Raw genomic sequence first — 21,287 nt, forward strand, 5'->3', positions numbered from 1 at the left:
ATGCGGTAGAGAAGGCAGCGCAAAAGGAGAATGGGAAAGAGGAAAAGAGAGAGAAAAGGAGGCAGCGCAAAAGGAGAATGGGAAAGAGGAAAAGAGAGAGAGAAAAGGGGAGGAGAGAAGGAGGATGGCGGATATCCGGTGGAGGCCTGGAGAGCCGTATGGAAGGGCAGAGGAGGGGCTTTGCGTTTGGTTTCTTGTTTCGTTGGAACTAGGAATTCCAGAGGAGGGTCTTTTTATTTCCAAAAATTTTAAAGTAAAATAAAAAAAAATAAGCGAAGTTGGTAAGAAGTTTGCTGATTTCACTTCAATTTTTTAAAAATAAAAAGGATTTCTTTCGAAACTTCTATTTTGAATGAAAGAGCGAAACCAAAAGTGGAGCCTTTTCTCTACCCCTCTGCGGCTCTACGTCGGCCAGTTGCCGCCTTTTTACTCTCTTTCTTCGTCTCTCTCTATCTCTCTCATTTTTTCTCTTTCCTTTTTCTTCTCCTCCTTCATTTTTCATTTTAGTTGTTAGAACCACCCCGATCCTTCTCCAGTACGGTTCGACATGCTTCGAATTGGATAATTTTGGACGATTCCACATGCTTCATGATGTCTTTCCACTTAGCGGGCCGAATGCTTAGAAAACTGCCACATCTCCCATCTTGAAAAGGGAGGACTCTCTTTCAATCTCTCCACTCAAGGCGTTTGATATTTTTGAGATGAGCGTAGAAGCCCATTCTTGTCGAGATGAACAATATAACAGCTACCCTAACGCATCTTTGCGCTTCAACAACTGTACCGGAGATGATCCAGACAAACTTCTTTCAGCACTCCACCGAGCACAATCTTTTTATTATATACTTTTTATCCAATTCTATCATATTACTGATACAAGGGCGAGATGAGTCAGAAATTTTTTATTTCATTTATTGTGAAGTGGAAGCTTATTTTCTACTTGGATCTATCTATCATATATAGCTGACTTTGGAATATGTGTTTGTCAACATGTCCAATATGGCCTGTTATCTTTGACAGAGATTCGCTAACAATAATCTCTTAGTTACAAAAACGATTTTGTAGTACGTCCGTTTCATGCATGGTTAGTTTACAAGTTTTCGCTGCATGACTCGAAATTTTAGGCTACTCATACATGTTGCTAAGGGAATCAAGTTATCGATTAAGCAATGACCTTATCCGACTTACCCAAGAGAAATACTGAATTCTTAAATAATAAATAGTTCGAGTTCTGCTAGAAATTAAAAGTACTTTTGGAGGGCCAGAAAGTACTTTTTGGCCTCCAAAAACTCTCCCAAACAGGGCCTAAGCTCGAGGCAGCCAGGCTCCGCTCGCGCACAGCCGGGCTTACCAAGAACACCAGGGAGAGAGATTGTACCCGCGAATACACTCGCTTTACAACGCCATTCCCGTGGTGGGTCCCATGAGTCAGACCTGGGTCGCATTTTCGGGTTTGGTTCTTTCCACGTTCCGCGTCGGTGACGCCAGGCTCTGCCGCTCCCCGTGCCCAAGACGTCTAAACTCCAGATATACGAAGCACAGTAATTCCTATGCAAGTGCATCCTTTCCCGTCGATCTATCATCGTTATTTAAAAATGGCAACATCGACGGCAGATTCGTGTCCCGCATATAATTTGCGTACAAACCACTTTTTTTTTTTTTTTTAACCTCTCTTGGAGGCGAAAGGGGAAGTGGAGCGTCTCGTCTCTTCCGCACCCCCCCCTCTCTCTCTCTCTCTCAGACGAAAGGGGAAGTGGAGATGGTCTCGTCTCACATCGATCTCTAACCATAACCCTAGCCCCAATCTTGGAGGGGGAATCTGCCTCACCGCCGGCCGGTGAGCTCTCCGCCGCTCCTCCTCCGCTGCCGCCGACGCCGTTTCCACAGGTACTGCCATCTCTCTCTCTCGCCATTCCCGGGATTGGCGTCTTCAGGCCTCTCATGGCCGGTTACTTGACTCCTGCGGAGAGACCGCCAAGGCATTTCCGGAGAACATCCATTTCCGCCTCCGGCCGTCCACCGCCGGCGATCCTCCCCCTTACTGTACCCTCATCTTCTGCCACTCCATTTCCCGGCCCTTTTGGGCCGTCTCGTAGTCTCTTGCTGTTTATTCACCGAGATTGCCTTCATGGGTTTTTTTCATCCGAACATCTTGATCAACTGAGAAGTAGAAGAGATAATGTTTTGTAGCTTGGTGCTGGCTTGATTCTAGAAGAGCTTTTCGGGAGTCGTTAATCATGTGATGTTTTCGAAACTTTGTGTTGAAATGTTTTCGCATTATTTGCTATGGAGCTTATGTGGTTATGGGTTTTTATCGAAGAATATTATTCATCGACGCACTAGGTTTTAGATGTTGCAGCTGTTAATGGTTGCCAGATTTTTTGTGTTTATGGTATATAAAGAAGCTGATGTCGATTTACGAGTAATTACTGTAGCGTTTGATGGAAACAAGCAATAAATTTGCTTATTTGGTGCGTCAGTTAATGGCTTTCTGTGTTGGGAGCGTGCAATAATTACCCTTCTAGATAATGAAAGCGCGCATTTTGACTTACTAGTGTACTAATGTATGCTATCATGGTTTTGTTATTTTTTTTTTTGCTGAAAGTCATGGTTTTGTTATTAGCTGGTAAGAAGTAGCTGATAGACCGGCCCTATGCAAGTTGTTTGGAACCTTCTGTTGCAAGAAATAGGGACTGGATTGTAGTTTCCTTATATTATTGGAGTAGAATAGTCCAGCATGGAAGTCCATGTTCTTGTTGATTTTGTATAAAATCCATTGGTTTCATCCTTCTAGCTGGTGAGCTTATAAGAAGTGGCAATCATGAATTCTTATGTTCAATATTAACTGGTCCTAACATTCAAGTATACGTTATATAATGCTCATTCCTGGTTGCTTCCAAAGTGTACACTTTTGCGGATATCATTACTACAAATACCTTTGGGTACAGATTTGGTTACTATGGTCTTCCTAGGAGTTTGTGGAGTTACTGTATGGCCATTCTTCTTTAGGCTGGCGAATCATTTCAAGTGTCTGGTGTGTTAAAATAGGCCATGATCTGCAAGTTCAGGAAACAAAATCGGCTTGATATTTTTTTTTTGAATTATATTAATTCTTGTCCTGAATGCATTCTTTATGCGCATATGGTGGATCTTGTGGTTGTTTCATGTCTCTGACAGCTTATGATGACTCTGTTTCAGGATCGTTGTGTGTGTGACAACTGCTGGAGTCATAAATGGAAGTGGAACAAACCCCTGATGGACCAGAACCTATGAATGTTGATTCTCCTAACAATGGCATTGAAGACCTAAATATGAATGTTGGGAGTCTGGAAAAGTTTTGCAAAGAGGCTGCCCGGTCCTTTTTTGCTGAATGGGGGCTCATTAGTCACCAGATAAATTCGTATAATGAATTTATAGGGCATGGGATTCAGGATCTGTTTGACTCCCTTGGTGAAGTGAATGTAGAGCCTGGGTATGATCCCTCGAAGAAACGCGGTGCTGAATGGCGTCATGCAACCGTTTCATTTGGGAAGGTTAGGCTAGAAAAGCCTTCATTTTGGTCTGGGAGGGATGATCTCCCAGAGGAAAATCTCAAATTATTGCCTAGACATGCACGCCTCCAGAATATGACGTACTCCTCTCAATTGAAAGTGGAAGTGAGAGTGCAGGTGCAGAAACTGCTTTACTATTCTTACTTCTTAAAATTTGTTTATTCCTGCTGTCATATTGATTTAGTGAGAATTCAGTTTATGGAGGAAGCAGTCCTCAAAGAATCTGATAATTAATTACAATTTCTTCAGTTAATATAAACTATGCTTGTAATTTTGTATGTATATCTATCTCGGAAGGAGCTCTATATAACTGTCAATAAAAGCGCAAATATAAATGCATCTTCTGGATTGTTTAGTCAAATTTATCTCTCTCCATATTTTGGATGAATAATTGTAGAAAATTGTTAATTTGCATTCCTTGATTAATGCTTTTATGACTCAGCATTTTTGACTATAATGTGACCCCAATCTGAAATGCTATCCCAATTTTAATTTTTGTCTTTGAAAGGGTAAAATTTGCTCTTAGACTCTAATGCTGAACACTAGTGATTTCTGTTGAAAAGTTTGCGTCTTATTGCATTTGGCTGGGATTAGCATTACCAAAACCATTTTACTATTTTTTGCTGATAATTGGGACTTCTTTTCAGGTTTTGCATGTTATTGCATTTGCCTGTCATTAGTATCACCAAGAACATCATCTTAATTACACAATCAAAGGAGGACATCATTTCATGTTTTGCATAGTCCTTGCAAAATTATCAGTTTAACACACTTCCTAGTGAGTGAGATTCATTTCGTGGAGCCATTCATTCTTGTCTTATCATGTTAGTTGATAACATTTGCTTGGGACATCAGTCCATGTTTTGCATTGTCCTTGCAAGCTTATCAGTTTATCACACTTCTTAATGAGCGAGATCCATATTGTGGAGTTATTCATTTTTGTCTTATCATTTTAAGTTGATAAAAATTTCCTTTGGACGACAATGTTCACATGTAACCTGTCTCAAGATTCTGTTTCATTGTATTAACTTTCTGCAGACACGCTTATTTGTCATTTTCTACGACTCAGAGCCATCTTAACCTTCAGTATTCATTACAGTGATAAACTGTCAAGAGTGCCTTTCAAATTTATCTCATGAAGAAAATAAAGTTGGGAAGCATGCAGCAACTCATTTATATATTGGAATGAAAAGCTTAATGCATTTTATAGTTATCCTATTAAATGGGCTTAGGCAGGCTCCTTATTGTGATACCTATGATATTATGTCCATCACATGTAATTTTACAAGCTTAAGCGTATGCATGCTTTTTTCAAGTTTTTGGAATATTTGCAAAAAAAGGGTGATTGCTGTTTCTTGTAGGTTGCTTTGGTTAGTGATTCTTTAAGATGCGATCATATGGAGACAATGGTGCTTGGTGATATCAATTTGATTTATTAGAATGATATTCCCAACTAGTAATTGCCCCTCCGACAATTCATTCTTTCTTCTCTCTTAAAGAAGAATGAAAATGAGTGCATATTGATGTTAAATTGCAATTAGTCTTACACGAGTCACTTTTCTAATGTTTCTTTTTCGGCGGCTTCATATCCAGATACAATGGTGTGCCAAACTGAAACTGCACAATCCTTTTCACTCGGGCACATAAAGTACTATGTGTCCCTTTACTGCTTTCGACTCTAGTTCATATGACTTGCATTTGGTTAATTTCTCTTTTTCTTGCAAAGGTGGAAGGAGATAGAAATTTTGTTTTAAGTGAATTTAATTGTTTAGCATGCTTTTAGGCACGCTAACCATTTCCACTTTCTTGTTATGCCTCTATCAGTTGATGCTTTTGGAAGGAATGTATAACACACAACAGCCAACATGTAGTTTAGGTATTCTATAAAGGCTTATTTGTGTTGCATTGTTTTATATATGATAGGATGTTACACTTTCTAACTGTTTCATCCATTCTCTTGGGAGCTAATAGCTTCAAAATTTAGACATTATGTTCTACATTAACTTGAATCACAAAGTGGAGGTGTTATACAACAGTCTCTTGTGACTGCACTAATATGAGCTATCACCTTTCTTTTATGTATCTAGAGGCATCATATGCCATTCCATTCTGCTGTATGTATAAGTGATTTTTTGATAAAGCATTTAGAGTTTTTTGTTTTATTGGTGATGATGTCTTGCAAGGTTTTAAATCTCGTGGGATGGGGCTGTCTCGGTTTTTTCATGGAATGGGATGCGCTGCCGTCTCGCCCCTTCCCAACATTTGGGATAGGGGATGTCCCAAGACGTGCCAATTGGGACATTGGGACGATGGTAGGGCGGTCCTATCTAAACACATGGGATGGTACCCTGTCCCGGTGTCCGACAAGACATCTTGCTGAGACTTGAATCCTTGATCTCTTCAGATAAAGAGGACAAATTTTAATATTACAATGCTCAAAGCAATGTAATTATATATCTATAATACTGGGTTTAAGGTCACCTATTGCATCAGCTCGTATATGTTCGATGTGATTGGAGTGAGGTTCTTAATTGGGGCTGTGATGTGACCAATAAGCTGGAAGAAATAAACATGAGGAAAATACAGATGAATGTTAGGAAAATCTGAAAGTTGCTTGCTTAAATTATGTTTCACTTCATCAGATGGATTATTTGTTTTCACAAAAGACTTCATATTTGTTTATGTAGACCCTGTTGGTGCTCAGAAGGATCTGTAGCCAAACTTCAGATATTTGTTATGCCACCTTTATTTTGGGTCTCTCATGCATCACATAATTGAAAGTTTTTAGGATAATGATATGCTTGACGCTTTGAAATCTCTATTTGCAGGGTGAACCATTATAGACTAGCTGAGTAAGTCATATGTTTATATATGACATAGCTATTCTTTTTAATAAATTAATTTTGTTTTGTTATACAGCACCATGTGGTAAGTTGTTCAGATTGTAGAATTTGTTGGACATGCAATCTGCATGATTTCTCATTTATATTCTTGCTTCGTACTCAAATAAGTGATGTAATTGCATCAGGTTTATACACAAGAGAAAAGTGATAAGGCAAAGACTGGCAAAGATGCATATATTCATAAGAACGTGGTGAGCGACAAAAAGAAGGAGATTGCAATAGGAAGAATTCCAGTTATGATTAGATCAAAGCTTTGCTGGCTCCACACACTTGACAAAAGTGATTGCCTTTTTGATTCTGGTGGCTACTTTTTGATCAAAGGAATGGAGAAGGTGAATATGTTGTTGAATCTCTCATTGTATTGATCTACCTGCACAAAGAATTACTTTGTCAGTTCAGTATGTTAATTTATTATGTCAAGTTTATCCAATACAATTTTTGACATTCTTTAATGCATTCTTGAGCATCCTCTTTCTCCCCCGCCATTGCACCCTCCCACCCCTACTCTGCCCCACCTCATGCTCCTCCTCCTCCTCCGGCCTTGGGCTTATGAGATGACATATGGGAACCAGATAAACACTTAAACTTATATAACTTGAATTGGTATAATGAGAGCATGATGGCTGTGGAACGAGGCAAGTTCATGCTTTGACTAAAGCAAAGGAGCACTATATTCTTGAAATATCAAGTTCACAATCAAAAGACAGAATAAAAATACTTAAAAATTTAAATTGTATTTATAATATAACACTAAAGTGTTGTGCATGTCACCCTTCTATATAAAACCAACAAAATCTTATTGGAACAAACTCTATTATTTGGATATTGGGCTACCAACTCTAGAAACCTGGCCACATACTAACATGCTTTGAACTTGTATCAGATCTTGTGTTCTGATTGTGACTCGATTGTTCAGCGTCTTATTGAACTGACCACAACTTTTTGGGCAAGGCTTGATGGTTATGGTTTATGCTGAGCATGATAAAATATTATCTCAAATTAACAAACTGAAAACTATGAGAGATAAAAACAGTTTGGAACTCTCACTGCCAGGACTAAAATGGATGCATGGGTTACATTTGCTTTACAGCAATAGTTGTCTATTATTACTGTGTTTATCCGAGAACTCTGGTGTAATTATTGTCAACCTGCTCCATAAATGCATGTATTATGTTTAGTGTGCAACTATTTTGCTGATGAAGTACAATGGACCTCATTGTTTTATCCCTTTGATGTAAACATGCCTGTAAGCTTTCTGTAAAGTGGCTTGAATTTATTGGATCAATTTTTCATTTTTTTTTTTCTACTTTGCAGACCTTTATTGCACAGGAACAGAGGCATTTAGCAAGAGTCTGGGTCACTGACAAACCAAGCTGGACGGTATCATATTTATCCGAAATGAAGAGGAAGAGAATCTACATAAAACTCGTTGAAGCTCCAAAAGCTGAAGGTTTCAGTGGTGGAAAGGTTGTCAACTTTTTTTTCTTGTATGCTACAATTCCAGTTTGGATTATGTTTTTTGCCCTTGGTGCATCATCTGATAAAGAAGTGTTTGAGATGATTGATCTTGGAGAATCTAGTGCTGATTTGATAAATATAATTTTGGCAACTGTTAAAAATGCCGACGAGCACTATAAGAAGTTCCGCGAGGATGCTGACGAGCATGATAAGAACTTCCGCAGGGTTGATAAGGCTCAGGATTATGTAAATAGTCAGGTCAAAGTTTCAAAATTCCCTCCCAGTGAATCATTTGATGAATATGTTGATAAGTTCCTATTTCCAAATATCAGTGGGCACAGGCAGAAGGCACTATTTTTAGGATACATGGTGAAATGCCTTCTACTGGCATGCTTTGGGAAAAGAAAATGTGACAATAAGGATGATTTCAGAAACAAGAGATTGGACTTGGCTGGTGAACTGCTTGCAAGAGAGTTGCGTGCTCATATTAGGCATGCTGAGAGGCGGATGGTGAAGGCAATGCAGAGGGATTTATATGGGGACCGTGACCTGCAGTTGATTGAACGGTATTTAGATGCTTCGATTATCACCAATGGACTGAACAGAGCTTTTTCAACTGGTGCATGGTGTCATCCATACAAAAGGACTGAAAGGTGCTCAGGCATCGTCGCAACTCTTAGAAGGACAAATCCCCTCCAAATGATGTCTGACTTGAGAAAGACACGCCAACAGGTTGCATATGCAGGGAAGGCTGGAGATGCTAGATATCCGTATGTCTTTGCTTTCCTTTCCTCTTTTATTTTCTCTTGTTTTCTGTGCATACTTCTGGTTTAGTAAATGTTAGAACATCAAATATTGGCATTTTGTTTTTTTAATATTTTGTGTGGATAAGCTTTATGCAACTACATATTTTACAGTTCAAGAAATACTGGCTGAAATGTCTTTTCAGCCAAGAGAAATATTTAGTCATATGCATTTTATTTCTTTTGTGATGATTTTGCTAGCCTTAAAGAAGCAAACTCGGGAATGCAAACAGGAAGACCACAACTTATGACTCATGCCTCTCTCCCACCCTCACACCCTCACCACACCCCCCCCCCCCCCCCCCCCCCCCCAACCCAAATGCAGCCAAAGCAACCATAAGCTTTCTTCATTTATATCATTATTGTAATTGTAAATATTAATTTCTTTTTATACCTGTCAGACGATTTATAAGTTTTGGGATATATAAAAAATTGAGTTCTTTCACTTGGATGTATCTGTGAAGTGAAAGAAGTGTTGAAAGAGTCTTGATTGTGAAGAGTTAAGTTGGAGCATAGGTTTCCTGACATGTAAATAATGAAGATCAACACGACGCAGTCCCTTCAATATCAGAAGCCTAACTAAGGGTTTTAAGTCTTTAGACGTGATCATATACATCTTAATAATCACTTATCAGGCGGTGGTAATTTTCAATGCCAAAGACAATCTTGATAAATATGACTTTATTGGTAGACGTTGAGGGAGAACTTGGTTATAGATCCGAATTGGTTATGCAGGAACAAGAAATTTAATGATGTAGGTGGTCCAACATCTTGTTGCTCTGCTTATAATTTGTAGTGGTAGTGCATTATGGTACATTTCAAATATACTACGGCAATAAAGTTGATTTTTTCTTTTTTATAAATAGCAGCATATGTGGTTTTGTTAATACCATATGAGTAATTACTGCATCCGGTTATGTTTAACAATTCTCACTTGTAACCTTGACTTGATTGTACAATTTGCATGCAGAAACCCTTCTTATTGGGGCAAGTTGTGTTTTCTGTCCACCCCAGATGGAGAAAATTGTGGACTTGTGAAAAATTTAGCTGTCACTGCACTTGTAAGCTTGAAGGTGACAGAACCAATATTGGATAAGTTGATCTCTTGTGGTATGGAGAAATTGGATGAAATTTCTTTATCGTCAATAAGCAATATGGATAAAGTTTTTATGAATGGAGACTGGGTTGGAGTTTGTGCTGACTCAACTTCATTTGTTGCAAAATTAAGATGCATGCGCCGTGCTAGGCTAATCCACCCACAGGTCTGTCTTTTTTTCCCCCTCTATTATGCAGTTTTAATTATTTGCCACATTAAAAAGCACAAATTGAACCTTCGGATCTGTCAATTTTCTTTGCCAAAAAGCAATTATATTTTATGATGTGACTTTGCTTATAAACCCATTTCCAGTGGTATATACATATATACAGGTAGAAAAGGGAAAGTTAAGTTAAGGCAATCCCACCAAATCTGATATATTTCCCTAATCGTTGCATGTATTTCACTAGTCCCAACTCGCTACCCTCCTTTCCCAAATTGCAACCCTCTCCTAATCCCACAAATACTGCTTCTCTTTCTTCTAGTTTCCCCCTAAATCTTATATTCGTTCTCAAATTCATTCCAGATATCAGTTAGTTCCATTGTTTCAAAGTTCTTAATTACCCTGTGCATAATTTCTTAATGCATGTAATTCTTACCAATTCGATCCTCTCCTTACAGTGTCTGTACTATCAAGAGGACTCAAGACTGCCTGTGCCATATCTTGGGAAGGAATTTTTAATTTCTTTAGAATTGATTTTCCTTATGTCTAGTTATACCTCCTATTTCTTTGATTTTTTTTAAAGAACCATTTGTAATATTATGATGAATCTCATAAAAAATCACCATTTTGCTTTCATGTGCTTATAGTTTAAATATATGCATTTAATGGAAGGTTAAGTAGGTCAAATTTGTTACAGTAAGGTGATACACAATAATAAATATGTCTAAGAATTTTGATTTTTGTTTTTCCATTGCACAATTGTTAATTCCCGGTGTAGGTTGCTAGAGTCTGCTACTATAAGGTTTAAACTCTGATTTGGAATGCATATAACAAGCTTGCTGTTCATGCTTAAAAATTGCACAACTGCATAATGGATAAAAAGAATTGCAGATTGGCCTGAAATACCCACCTGCTTGAAGAAGTCAGGCTGTTATTCATATTGTTTTGTCGCTATTGAAATCTGCATTTAATTTGGTGGTGCTGTAGCCTGTTAATGTGAAAACCACTTCAGTTAAAAGCATGAAGCGAAATGTTTAAAGGAGCACAACTCAATTTTCTTATGAAGTTACTAAAGGAGCACTTCTTGCACTCAAGTTGGTTGATTAATAAATGAGCCTTTTTTCTGTTAAGGATGGTCATGGAGTGTTTTGCGGACATGTTGCCCAAAAGAATGCCCTTGTTTTGTATCTTTGTTTTTTTTTTTTATTTTTTAGGTTAGCTTTACTGCTTGCCTACAAAAAACTCCCTGAATTTATCTTGCTGATTGCTAAAATCTGCCAAAATGTCTCACTAACTTGTTATTAGTATATGGTATGTTTTCTTTTGCATTACATATGCAACACATTCCTGAAACAAAGAATCAGTAATCATCTCATGCTGAAATTTGAGCACAGATTTATAGTGCGCTCTTCCTAAATTTTCGTATTTCTTTTGTAAAGGTCTACGTGGTGTTGCTTATATGAACCATGATGCTCATCTCTTTTCACACATATGATATTTTGGCCCAATTTATACATGTTAGAATATATATTGATAATAAGAGCTCCTCATGACATTTTTAAAATAGTTGTCTAATTTGTTTTCGGGTGTAACACTTGTAATTTGCTACTGTTGTGAATTTACTCAATTGAATTTGCTGAACTGATTTCTGTTGTGATATTCTTTTACTTCATAGGTGGAGATCAAGAGGGACAAGCACCAAAGAGAAGTCCGAATATTTTCTGATGCAGGAAGAATTCTGAGACCGCTTTTAATAGTCGAGAATTTAAAGAAAACAAGCAAGCTTAAAGGAGGTGTTTGCTCTTTCCAATATCTTATGGATGAGGGAATCATAGAACTCATAGGTGTTGAAGAAGAAGAGGATTGCCACACAGCATGGGGAATCAGGCACCTTTTTATGGGGGATGAAGGTGGGCCTGCTCCAAAATACAGCCACTGTGAACTTGATGTTTCATTCTTATTGGGCTTAAGTTGTGGCATCATCCCTTTTGCCAACCACAATTTTGCTAGGAGGGTTTTGTACCAGGCCGAGAAGCATTCTCAACAGGCTATTGGTTTCTCCACGACCAATCCAAATATCAGAGTGGACACTCTCTCCCACCAGCTGTACTATCCACAGAAACCACTTTTCAGAACAGTGATAGCTGACTGCCTTGGTAGGGCTGACTATTCATTGAGACGAAAAGACAGCATGCCCAGACCAGAGTACTTCAATGGTCAAAATGCTATTGTAGCAGTCAATGTTCACCAAGGATACAACCAGGAGGATTCCTTAGTCATGAATAGGGCTTCCTTAGAGCGTGGTATGTTCCGTACAGAACATTTCAGGAGTTACAAAGCTGAGGTCGAGAATAAGGAACTTACCAAACGTTTTAAACTGAGGGATAAGGTTGACTTTGGCAAAATGCAAAGCAAAAAAGGAAGAGTGGATAGTCTAGATGATGATGGTTTCCCATATATTGGTGCGAGTCTTCAAAGTGGTGATATTGTTATTGGGAAGGTTGCAGAATCTGGAGAGGATCATGGCATCAAGCTGAAACACACAGAAAAAGGGATGGTCCAAAAAGTAGTGCTTTCAGCAAATGATGAAGGCAAAAACTTTGCAGTTGTTACTCTGAGACAGGTCAGCTCTAGATCTAAAGTCTCATACATCAGTCAATCTCCAGTTTTTGTAATATGTTTATGCTTTACAAGTTTAAATATCGTTTTTCATAACTGGAAGACCATTATTATTATCAGGTTTTTTGCGTACATACCCTCCTAAATATTAGAATTTGTGCGAATATCCTCGCGAAATTAATATTTGCATGTATACCCTCATCTAACACTTGTTTTGCGTGTATATCCTTTTTTTTGGCATATGTATCCATATCATCTAATGCTGTTAAGAAATTAGCTACTTAAAATTGAAATGATTGAAATACCCTTAATGAGTAAACATGAAAAAAATTATTTATAAGGATATGCATGAAAATAATAATTTTGCAAGGGTATTCATGCAGTTTTATATATTTAGGAGGGTATACGTGAAAAAAATTCTTGTTATTTTGTGTGAATACCCTCCTAAATATTGGAATTTGCATGAATATCCTTCCAAAATTGATATTTGCGTGCAAACCTTTACAAAACACTATTTTTATGAATACCTTTGACAATAGTTCAACTAATGTCACTAGCCAAAATCATATTTATTTAAATTTAAAATTAATTAAAATTATGAAATTACCTTTTTACCTCTAAAGCTAGTAATAGATTAACAGCTCTCGCTGGAAACTTATCCGACCCGTTGAATTTTCTCTCTTCCCATGCGATCGCTCTCTCACTCAAGATCGCCCTAATCCCTCTATCTTTTCCAAGAAATTTTTCGATCTCTCTCGATCCCTCTTTTTCACTCTTCTGTTTGGAGTCAAAACCATCCCTTCTCCATCATTGGCAGTCCGTCTCCTTGCCTTCCCTTCGTTGGATTCTGGCCACTGGAATCCGAGTCCCTCTTATCGTCGATGGAGTTCTTCCTTCATTGTATCCTTTTTTACATGAAGATGGTCACGTCCTGTTTTTAGCTCTGTAGATTATTTAAATAAAAGCATTGCGAGAGATTTGCAATGTTTATCTTTTAGTGTGTGAGTTTGCAATATTTATCTTTTAGAGCCGGAAAACTTTTCGTGTGCAGGAAGATGGCTAATTTAAAATCGCTGTGATAAGATGGGTTGCATACACTAGGTCTTTTCTTTTTTTTCAGAAAATTGAAGCTCCAAAGAAAAATGGCTTAACGTGCCCAACGTAAGGGGTGGCCTTCTATCACATGGGCACGGAGGTTGTTAGTGAGTCTAAAAGGTTACGAAGTCCTTTAATGGCTTTGTTCGGGAATGATTGACATTGTTCTTCCATCCATGAGCATAGCAATAGCATGGAAGCTTGATCATTGCAATTTATTGTGTAACTTTAAGAGATTCTATTCTCTTTCTATATTCTAATCTATGCCCTCATATAGGAATCTATAACAATAAATATTACTAGCTGGTTTTTGATTAAATAAAATACAATGGTTGTTATAAATGAAGAAGAATAAGATAGAACAATTTTATGCTTGGTAAAAGAACTTTCATAACTTTATTTGTTATCTAATGTTGAATATTATTTTCTTGAGCAATATTTTTACATAAAATATTGAGTAGCAGGCACTAGACTAATTTGGTGTTAAACAAGTTGATATAGATAAAAAAAAATTAGATTTTTTTTTTGCATGTATGCACTCCTAAATATATAAATTTGCATGAATACTCTAGCTAAGTTGCTATTTGTATGTATACCAATTAAGGCTATTTCCGTCATTTCAATTTTAAAACCGTTAATTTCTTAACAACGTTAGATGGTATGGGTACAATTGCAAAAAAGAAAAAAGAAGGGCATACACGCAAAACAAATATTTTATGAGGCTATACATGCAAATATCAATTTTGGAAGGGTATTCATGTAAATTCCAATATTTAGGAGGGTATGTGTGCAAAAATTCTATTATTATTTTACAGTTAGAAACATTCTTACTATCCTTTACTTTTTCACTCTTGTTTAGCACCCTTTTGTTCGTTATTCCTGTTTGCAACTTTATCTTTCTTGTGGGGACTGAACTTGCATTTTAGCTTCCTCGGTGTGGATGTGTCCAGGGTATGAGTAATCTATCTTTTATTCAACACTTGGTTCTCCATAAAAGTCGCTTTAAGCATTTTTTTAGATGCTTATTTTAGATGTTTCAAAAATAAACATTGATGCTGAACTTTTTGTAAATTCTTGATATGTGACTGTAATGGTCACACTCTTATATTCATCAGTCATCATCGTAGAACGGCTATACTGGGCATTCTATCTACAGAAAGCAATGCGACTTTTTCTCAAAAATAATATTGTTCCTTCTCTATATTTTTACAAGCTGTTTGTGCTACCGATATGTAGTTCTTCAAATTTGTTAAGGTGTTCATTCTATTGAATTAGGAAGGTGCAACACCTATTTAACTGAAGCAAGTTCTTTTGATCATTTTTGCTCTTTACTCTCTATTTTTCAACCTTATGTATGACTAATTGATCAAATTACTTCAGGTTCGTTCTCCCTGTCTTGGAGATAAATTTTCCAGTATGCATGGGCAGAAGGGTGTGGTTGGTTTCCTGGAGTCTCAGGAAAATTTTCCATTCACCTGTCAAGGAATAGTTCCTGATATTGTGATAAATCCACATGCTTTTCCTACTAGGCAAACTCCTGGTCAGCTGCTTGAGGCTGCTTTGGGTAAGGGAATTGCCTGTGGAGGTTCGGTGAGATATGCTACACCATTTACCACTGCATCAGTTGATGTCATAACAGAGCAGCTGCACAGGTGAGATACATTTCATGCCTGAGACTCAAGCAAGCCAGGGTACCTAACCTTGAGAACTATCGTTGTTCTTGACTGTCCTTGCTGCTGTCATTGAGCAGCAGCTGCATGTGTTAAATTCATCTCATGCCAAGTATAATGCCCTTTGCTTAGCTTGCCCTGGTGTAAAATTAATAGCAACATGTTCTGCAGATTTGCCAATTTATACACACAATATAACACAGCATATGATTGAATTCAGCTTTTCTTTCTTTAAATATGAAAAAACATGTATTGAATGCTAATCTAACTTGGCCTCAACTCTTCAGGGCTGGTTTCTCCCGATGGGGTAGTGAGAAGGTTCTAAATGGCCGGACTGGTGAAGTCATGCGCTCTATGATCTTCATGGGCCCCACATTTTATCAGAGATTAATCCATATGGCTGAAGACAAGGTCAAGTTCAGGAACACTGGGCCAGTTCACCCGCTCACAAGGCAGCCGGTAGCTGACAGAAAGAGGTTTGGTGGGGTGAAGTTTGGAGAGATGGAGAGGGACTGCCTGCTTGCCCATGGGGCAGCTTCCAACCTACATGAGCGGCTATTCACGCTCAGCGACTTCTCTCAGATGCACATCTGTCAGACATGCAAACGGGCTGCGAATGTTATCCTGCGGCCTGTGGTCGGGGGTAACAAGATTCGTGGACCATACTGTAATTACTGCCAGTCCTCTGAAAACATAGTCAAGATCAATGTGCCTTATGGTGCAAAGCTGCTCTATCAGGAGCTCTTTAGCATGGGTATTTGCTTGAAGTTCGATACAGAAGTTTGTTAATCTCAAGATCCTTATTGGTGCATCTGTGGTGGCAATGAAGCTGGATTGGATTAGACAAATGGCCAGGTTACTTTCTGTGTGTGCATGCTTTTGAATTTTGATACATCCTTCTGATGCAGATGTGTATATACAAGTTGGTCCCTGTTCAAAACTACCGACCTAAATTTGCAGGCCTATCTGATGGTTGCTAGATCATCATTTGCTGTTGCTAAGATGTATATTAATACTGATCTCCAGGGACGGTCATCATCCATCTTCTGAGGTGGTGTTAGATCACTTTTGCTGCAGATGTGTATCCCAGAACACGGTAAGATTCGGTTGTCTGGCGCGATAGTGTGGTCGGATATCCATCTTGCCCGTTTTCTGGAAATGACAGCATTTGATTTTATTTGATGCTCTACTGCTGTTTGTTATAGCATAAGCATCTCGACCATGTTGCATCAAGGGAACCGTACATGTTTGACATGGCACTGAAGGGTAGCACTCTGCCATTTGATGCTGCTGCAGCTACTTATTGACGTGGTTTGAAGCAAATTTATGAAAATGCTGGATTTTGTGGGCTGTTGGTAACTCTCTAGAAATGTAGGAAAATATTCCAAGGAATATTGAGGATCACATATCTTTGTAAGAAATATCTCTGTTCCCTTCCACAAATAAATAAATATTAAGAAGCAGCGGCAGACCCCAGCCTTGGGTTCTCTTTCTTCTTGTCGAGCTGCACCAGACCGATCGGATCATCTATTGGCAAGCCATTTGGCAGCTTGATTAGCTTCGGGCGCTCGTACGATAGCCTCGAGTTGCTTGAGATTTGACTGAGAGAAGCTCTTACTCAAACCAGTTTCCAGTTCAATGCCGCTAAGCTACTTCCACTGCTGTCATGGTGCGGCCGGGCTACTGCTTCTTGTTGTGGTGCATGTAGGATGTCTGATTAAGATCCAGCAGCCTGCATCACTTTCGTCGTGCAACTCTCCACTGGTCTGATTCTAGGTTCGATTCTTGAAGTCCATCGAAGGCGAAGGACCATGCTGAATGTCCAATGTCTCATCATAGAACCTCATCACCAATAATCCCTGCACGAGCAATCCCCACCTTCAAACCGGTGGAACCTTGCCAGATCCCTGACAATGATCACCCGATCATAGGCCCTCGATATCAGCTTTGCCACTGTATGACAGTCCCCACATATTCTAAGGTTCTTCATCACCTGTATTGGTGCACCAACTGGAGTGCTGATCAAACCAAATGCCAGAGCAAGCTTCTCACTATGCTGACACAACGCGTTCTCCTTGTCCTCGTCTCCGATATCATGCAACACGTTGCTAGTATCCGGCACGTATCCCAAAGCCTTAATCCTCGCCCCGATCTCATCCAACGCTCGGTATATCTCCCTCCACCTCTCGTGCTCCTTATCACCGTTGTAAAACGTATGAACCACGCCTTCAATCTCCGTCGTGCTGATCCCCGGTATCTTCTTAACGTCGTGGCTCTTCATGGCCTCACGGACTCTCCCAACATCGGACCACCGTCTATTGGCCGCATAGACATTGGATAGCAGTACGTAGTTCCCACAACCGTTGGATCCCATCTCGAAGAGCTTCTGCGACACGCGTTCGGCCAGATCGACCTCCCCGTGGGTCCGGCACGCCCCGAGCAACGTCTGCCACAGAACTACGTCTGGCTCGAACGGCATGGATTCGACCACGCCGTAAGCCTCCGTCAGCCGCCCGGCCCGGCCCAGCAGATCGACCACCGAACCGTAGTGCTTCATGGTGGGCCGGACCCGCATGGACCGGAACACGCGGAGGCCTTCGTCTACTAGTCCGGCGTGGGTGCACCCGCATAGGACGGCGAGGTACGTGACCGCATCCGGCTCGAGGTCGGTGGAGCGGAGCATTTCGTCGAACAGGTGGAGCGCCTCGGCCCCGCGGCCGTGCAGCGCAAGGCCCATGATGATGGCGTTGTAGGAGACGAGGGACTTCTCCGGGGTGGCGCGGAAGATGGCAGCGGCGCGGTCGACGGCGCCGCACTTGGCGTACATGTCGAGGAGGGCGTTGCGGACGCGGACGTCGGCGTCGAGGCCGCGGGCGCGGGCGTAGTCGTGGACGGCGGCACCGTCGCGGAGGGAGCCTAGCTGGGCGCAGGCGGAGAGGGCGGCGACGATGGTGCCGTCGTTGGGGGCGGGGTCGGAGGGATCGGGGGAGGAAGAGAGGCGGCGGAAGAGGGCGAGGGCGTCGGGGGGGCGGTCGGAGAGGGCGAGGCCTGAGATGAGGGCGTTCCAGGTGGCGACGTCGCGGAGAGTCATCTCGGAGAAGACCTGGTGGGCGGAGGGGAGGTCGGTGGCCTTGGCGTAGGCGTCGAGGAGGGTGGTGGCGAGGCGGACGTCGGCGGCGAGGCCGAGACGGAGGAGGAGGGAGTGGAGCTGGCGGGTGGGAGGGAGAGCGGAGAGGCGGGCAGCGGCGCGGATGGCGAAGGAGAGGGTAAGGGCGTCGGGGCGAGGTGGGGCGAGGGGGAGCATCTCGTGGGCGAAGAGGAGGAGGGCGGCGGCGGGTTCAGGGCCGGCGGCGAGGCCGCGGATGGCGGCGTTCCAGTCGTTGGTTGCGGCGGCGGAGCGGGGGGTGGAGCGGAACATGGCGAGGGCGTAGTGGAGGTCGCCGAAGGATGCGACGGCGCAGAGCTCGATGAGACGGGAGCGGAAGGAGGCGGAAATTGGGAAGAGGCCGGTGACGAGGAGGTGGGCGTGGAGCTGTTTGATGTGGGAGAGCTTGGAGCATCGCTGGAGGAGGGACTCCAGGTGGGCCATGGGACGCTGGGTGGAATCGAGTCGCAGCGGCGGTGAGAGGAACAGCAAGGGATTTATATATGGCTTTGATTTGTGTCGGGCTCAAGCAAGATAGAATCCAAACAAAATAAAGCTAACCAAGTCTGGACTTGATTTTGGATTTCTTTTATTGGATTTAATTTGGTCTAGGATTTATATTCAAATATCCAATAACTCTCTAAGAAATATAAGATTATGATTTCCTGCAAAATTGTTATTCTTCTTTGCATAACAAAAGAATGGTCCTTGATCATTTGTTTGCTGGCTTCTTCTGCATGGACTCTTCTGTTTAGGAACAGATATTAGTTGTTATAATGGCCCTAATGAGATGTTACATGGAGATTTAGTGAAATAATAACATGTTTTCTTTCTCAGATTTTTAAAATGTATTTTTTTCTTTTCTGCCTTTAGCTGACATGCAAATATGAAATTTCAAATCTTAACATACTGTTGTGAGCATTCCTTTCTTTTATGTTTTTAAACAATAATAATGCTGCAAATGGGCCAGATCAAATGCTCGGCCTGGCTTGCTTTTTTGGATCCGGTTGGGCACAAATGAGATATAATCCATTTGAAAAAATTGGTCGAGATAAGTTATATAATCTGTGGATTAGTTGGGTCTAAGATGAGTCATGTATTTATTGACTGACCCAACCCCTTCAGTCCAATTCAGCCCAACCCAAAATATCTTTTTTTCTGAAATTCGTAACCCCTCCATCACTCACTCGAGATTTGCAGTTTGGGAATTGATTTTGTTCGTTTATAGACAAAATTAAGATTGAATTGCATTTTTATACAACATGATGGCAATAACATTTTGCATTTACACCCTTTATTCCTTTTAATATGTTCCTCATACTATTGCTGATATCCCTTCCATACTTGGAACAAAAAAAAAAAGGTATGTCCCTCTTATCTTGCATTTGACTTGAATCTAGGCTCCACTTGATCCAACCTAAACTCGAACATACGGCATTAAATTTGGATGATCCTTGACCCATCATTGCCCAACTAGATCAGGTTTGGATTGTCTTAGATCTAGTTGGGACTTGGCCCTTTGCAAGGCTACTCAAGTAATGTTACTATGTTCTGAGGGTAATGTTTCTATTCCAATTTGGGTTGCAAATTTTTTCTGGACATATGATTCTTTGGAGTTGAATAATTTTGTTCCTTTTGATGTTTCTAGTTCAATGCACCATCCAAGAGTCAAACCTATTAAAAATATTCTATCTGCTAAAATCTTATAAATCTCCTTTATGTGATCTTATTGTTTTATCTTCACTATTTAATTAATGGCTTTCTGCACACACTAAATAAATAAATTAAGTTTTGATGTTATTTGGTTTGAAGCACGCTATGAAAAGCACCTTTTTTAGAGTAGAATTCATCCTGCTCAGGTGCAAATAGTTGATGGTGGTCTACTCTTAAGATACAACGAACTACTTCATGTTCTTTTTGAAGTATACTCTAACAAAGGAGAATTAGGGTCGAACTCGAACTAGCCAAATCTAGATATATTGAAAATCAGCAAATTTGATTGAAGCAATCTCTCTCAATCCTGTTATATGTAGATACAATCTTCTTCTCAAATGCTTATCGGGTGTACTTGAGTTTACTCACTTAGTGCTTTATTTCTCTTTTCTAATTTGGAGATATTCAGATGGAAAGGAAATGTTCTGATGGATGTGAAGTACGATCCCTTTTCTATGTTGTTGCCCAGCTATGCAATCTAAGAGAGGAGGATGAATTGGATTTTTTAAAATCTTTAGCTAATAATGCAGCAGAATTAAATACTTTACAGAAGAATATTGATTTCAACAAATAAACTCTAAGTAAATATGTAGAAAATTAAAACAAGAAAATAGGCAAGGCAAACACAAGAGATTTATCGTTGTTCGGTGCTAATCCTGTTACAATAAAGAATAAAGAGAAGTAAATGCTATTACAATGAATATAGCTCCAAAACAATAAATACACAACAATACATGAAGCTAGACTCTGTTGGTTGACTTGATTACTTTTGATGTCACTTCACCAACTGTTTGATGTAGAAGATATGATTGTTTAGCTTACACCGAATGCTCTTGAATGATTTTTTCTTTGAGGCTCTTTTCTTTTTCTTTTTTTTTCTTGCTCTTAGTGGATTTTTTTTTGTTGTGCTTGAGCTTTTTGCTTTCTTTGGTGTGGGGACTTGAGAGGGTTTTAAAGGGGGTAGGTGAGGACTGAGGGCCGTTAGGGGTGACGTTTGAAATCTAGGTCTTTTAACGACGCTTAAAACCGTTGCTAAAAGACTTTTTTAGCGACGCTTAACAGACGCTTTGGAAA

General features: G+C 40.1%; 2 protein-coding genes across 2 annotated transcripts; one reads left to right on the plus strand and one right to left on the minus strand.

The window, feature by feature from the left end:
• Nucleotides 1-1,705: 1,705 nt before the first annotated feature.
• LOC103703417 (DNA-directed RNA polymerases IV and V subunit 2) lies at nucleotides 1,706-16,310 on the plus strand. The gene is made up of 8 exons (XM_008786260.4): nucleotides 1,706-1,884; nucleotides 3,196-3,665; nucleotides 6,577-6,783; nucleotides 7,766-8,679; nucleotides 9,683-9,974; nucleotides 11,647-12,594; nucleotides 15,066-15,337; nucleotides 15,643-16,310. The coding sequence occupies exons 2-8, from the start codon at nucleotides 3,231-3,233 to the stop codon at nucleotides 16,142-16,144; spliced, it is 3,570 nt and encodes a 1,189-aa protein (XP_008784482.1). The 5' UTR covers nucleotides 1,706-1,884; nucleotides 3,196-3,230; the 3' UTR covers nucleotides 16,145-16,310.
• Nucleotides 16,311-16,727: 417 nt separating this feature from the next.
• LOC103705344 (pentatricopeptide repeat-containing protein OGR1, mitochondrial) lies at nucleotides 16,728-19,319 on the minus strand. Its single transcript, XM_008789012.4, has one exon. It carries the CDS (start codon nucleotides 18,942-18,944, stop codon nucleotides 17,202-17,204), a length of 1,743 nt encoding a protein of 580 aa, XP_008787234.2. The 5' UTR covers nucleotides 18,945-19,319; the 3' UTR covers nucleotides 16,728-17,201.
• Between the last annotated feature and the right edge of the window lie 1,968 nt (nucleotides 19,320-21,287).

This window comes from Phoenix dactylifera, unplaced genomic scaffold (assembly GCF_009389715.1).
Source record: "Phoenix dactylifera cultivar Barhee BC4 unplaced genomic scaffold, palm_55x_up_171113_PBpolish2nd_filt_p 001073F, whole genome shotgun sequence".
NCBI classification, from domain to species: Eukaryota; Viridiplantae; Streptophyta; class Magnoliopsida; order Arecales; family Arecaceae; genus Phoenix; species Phoenix dactylifera.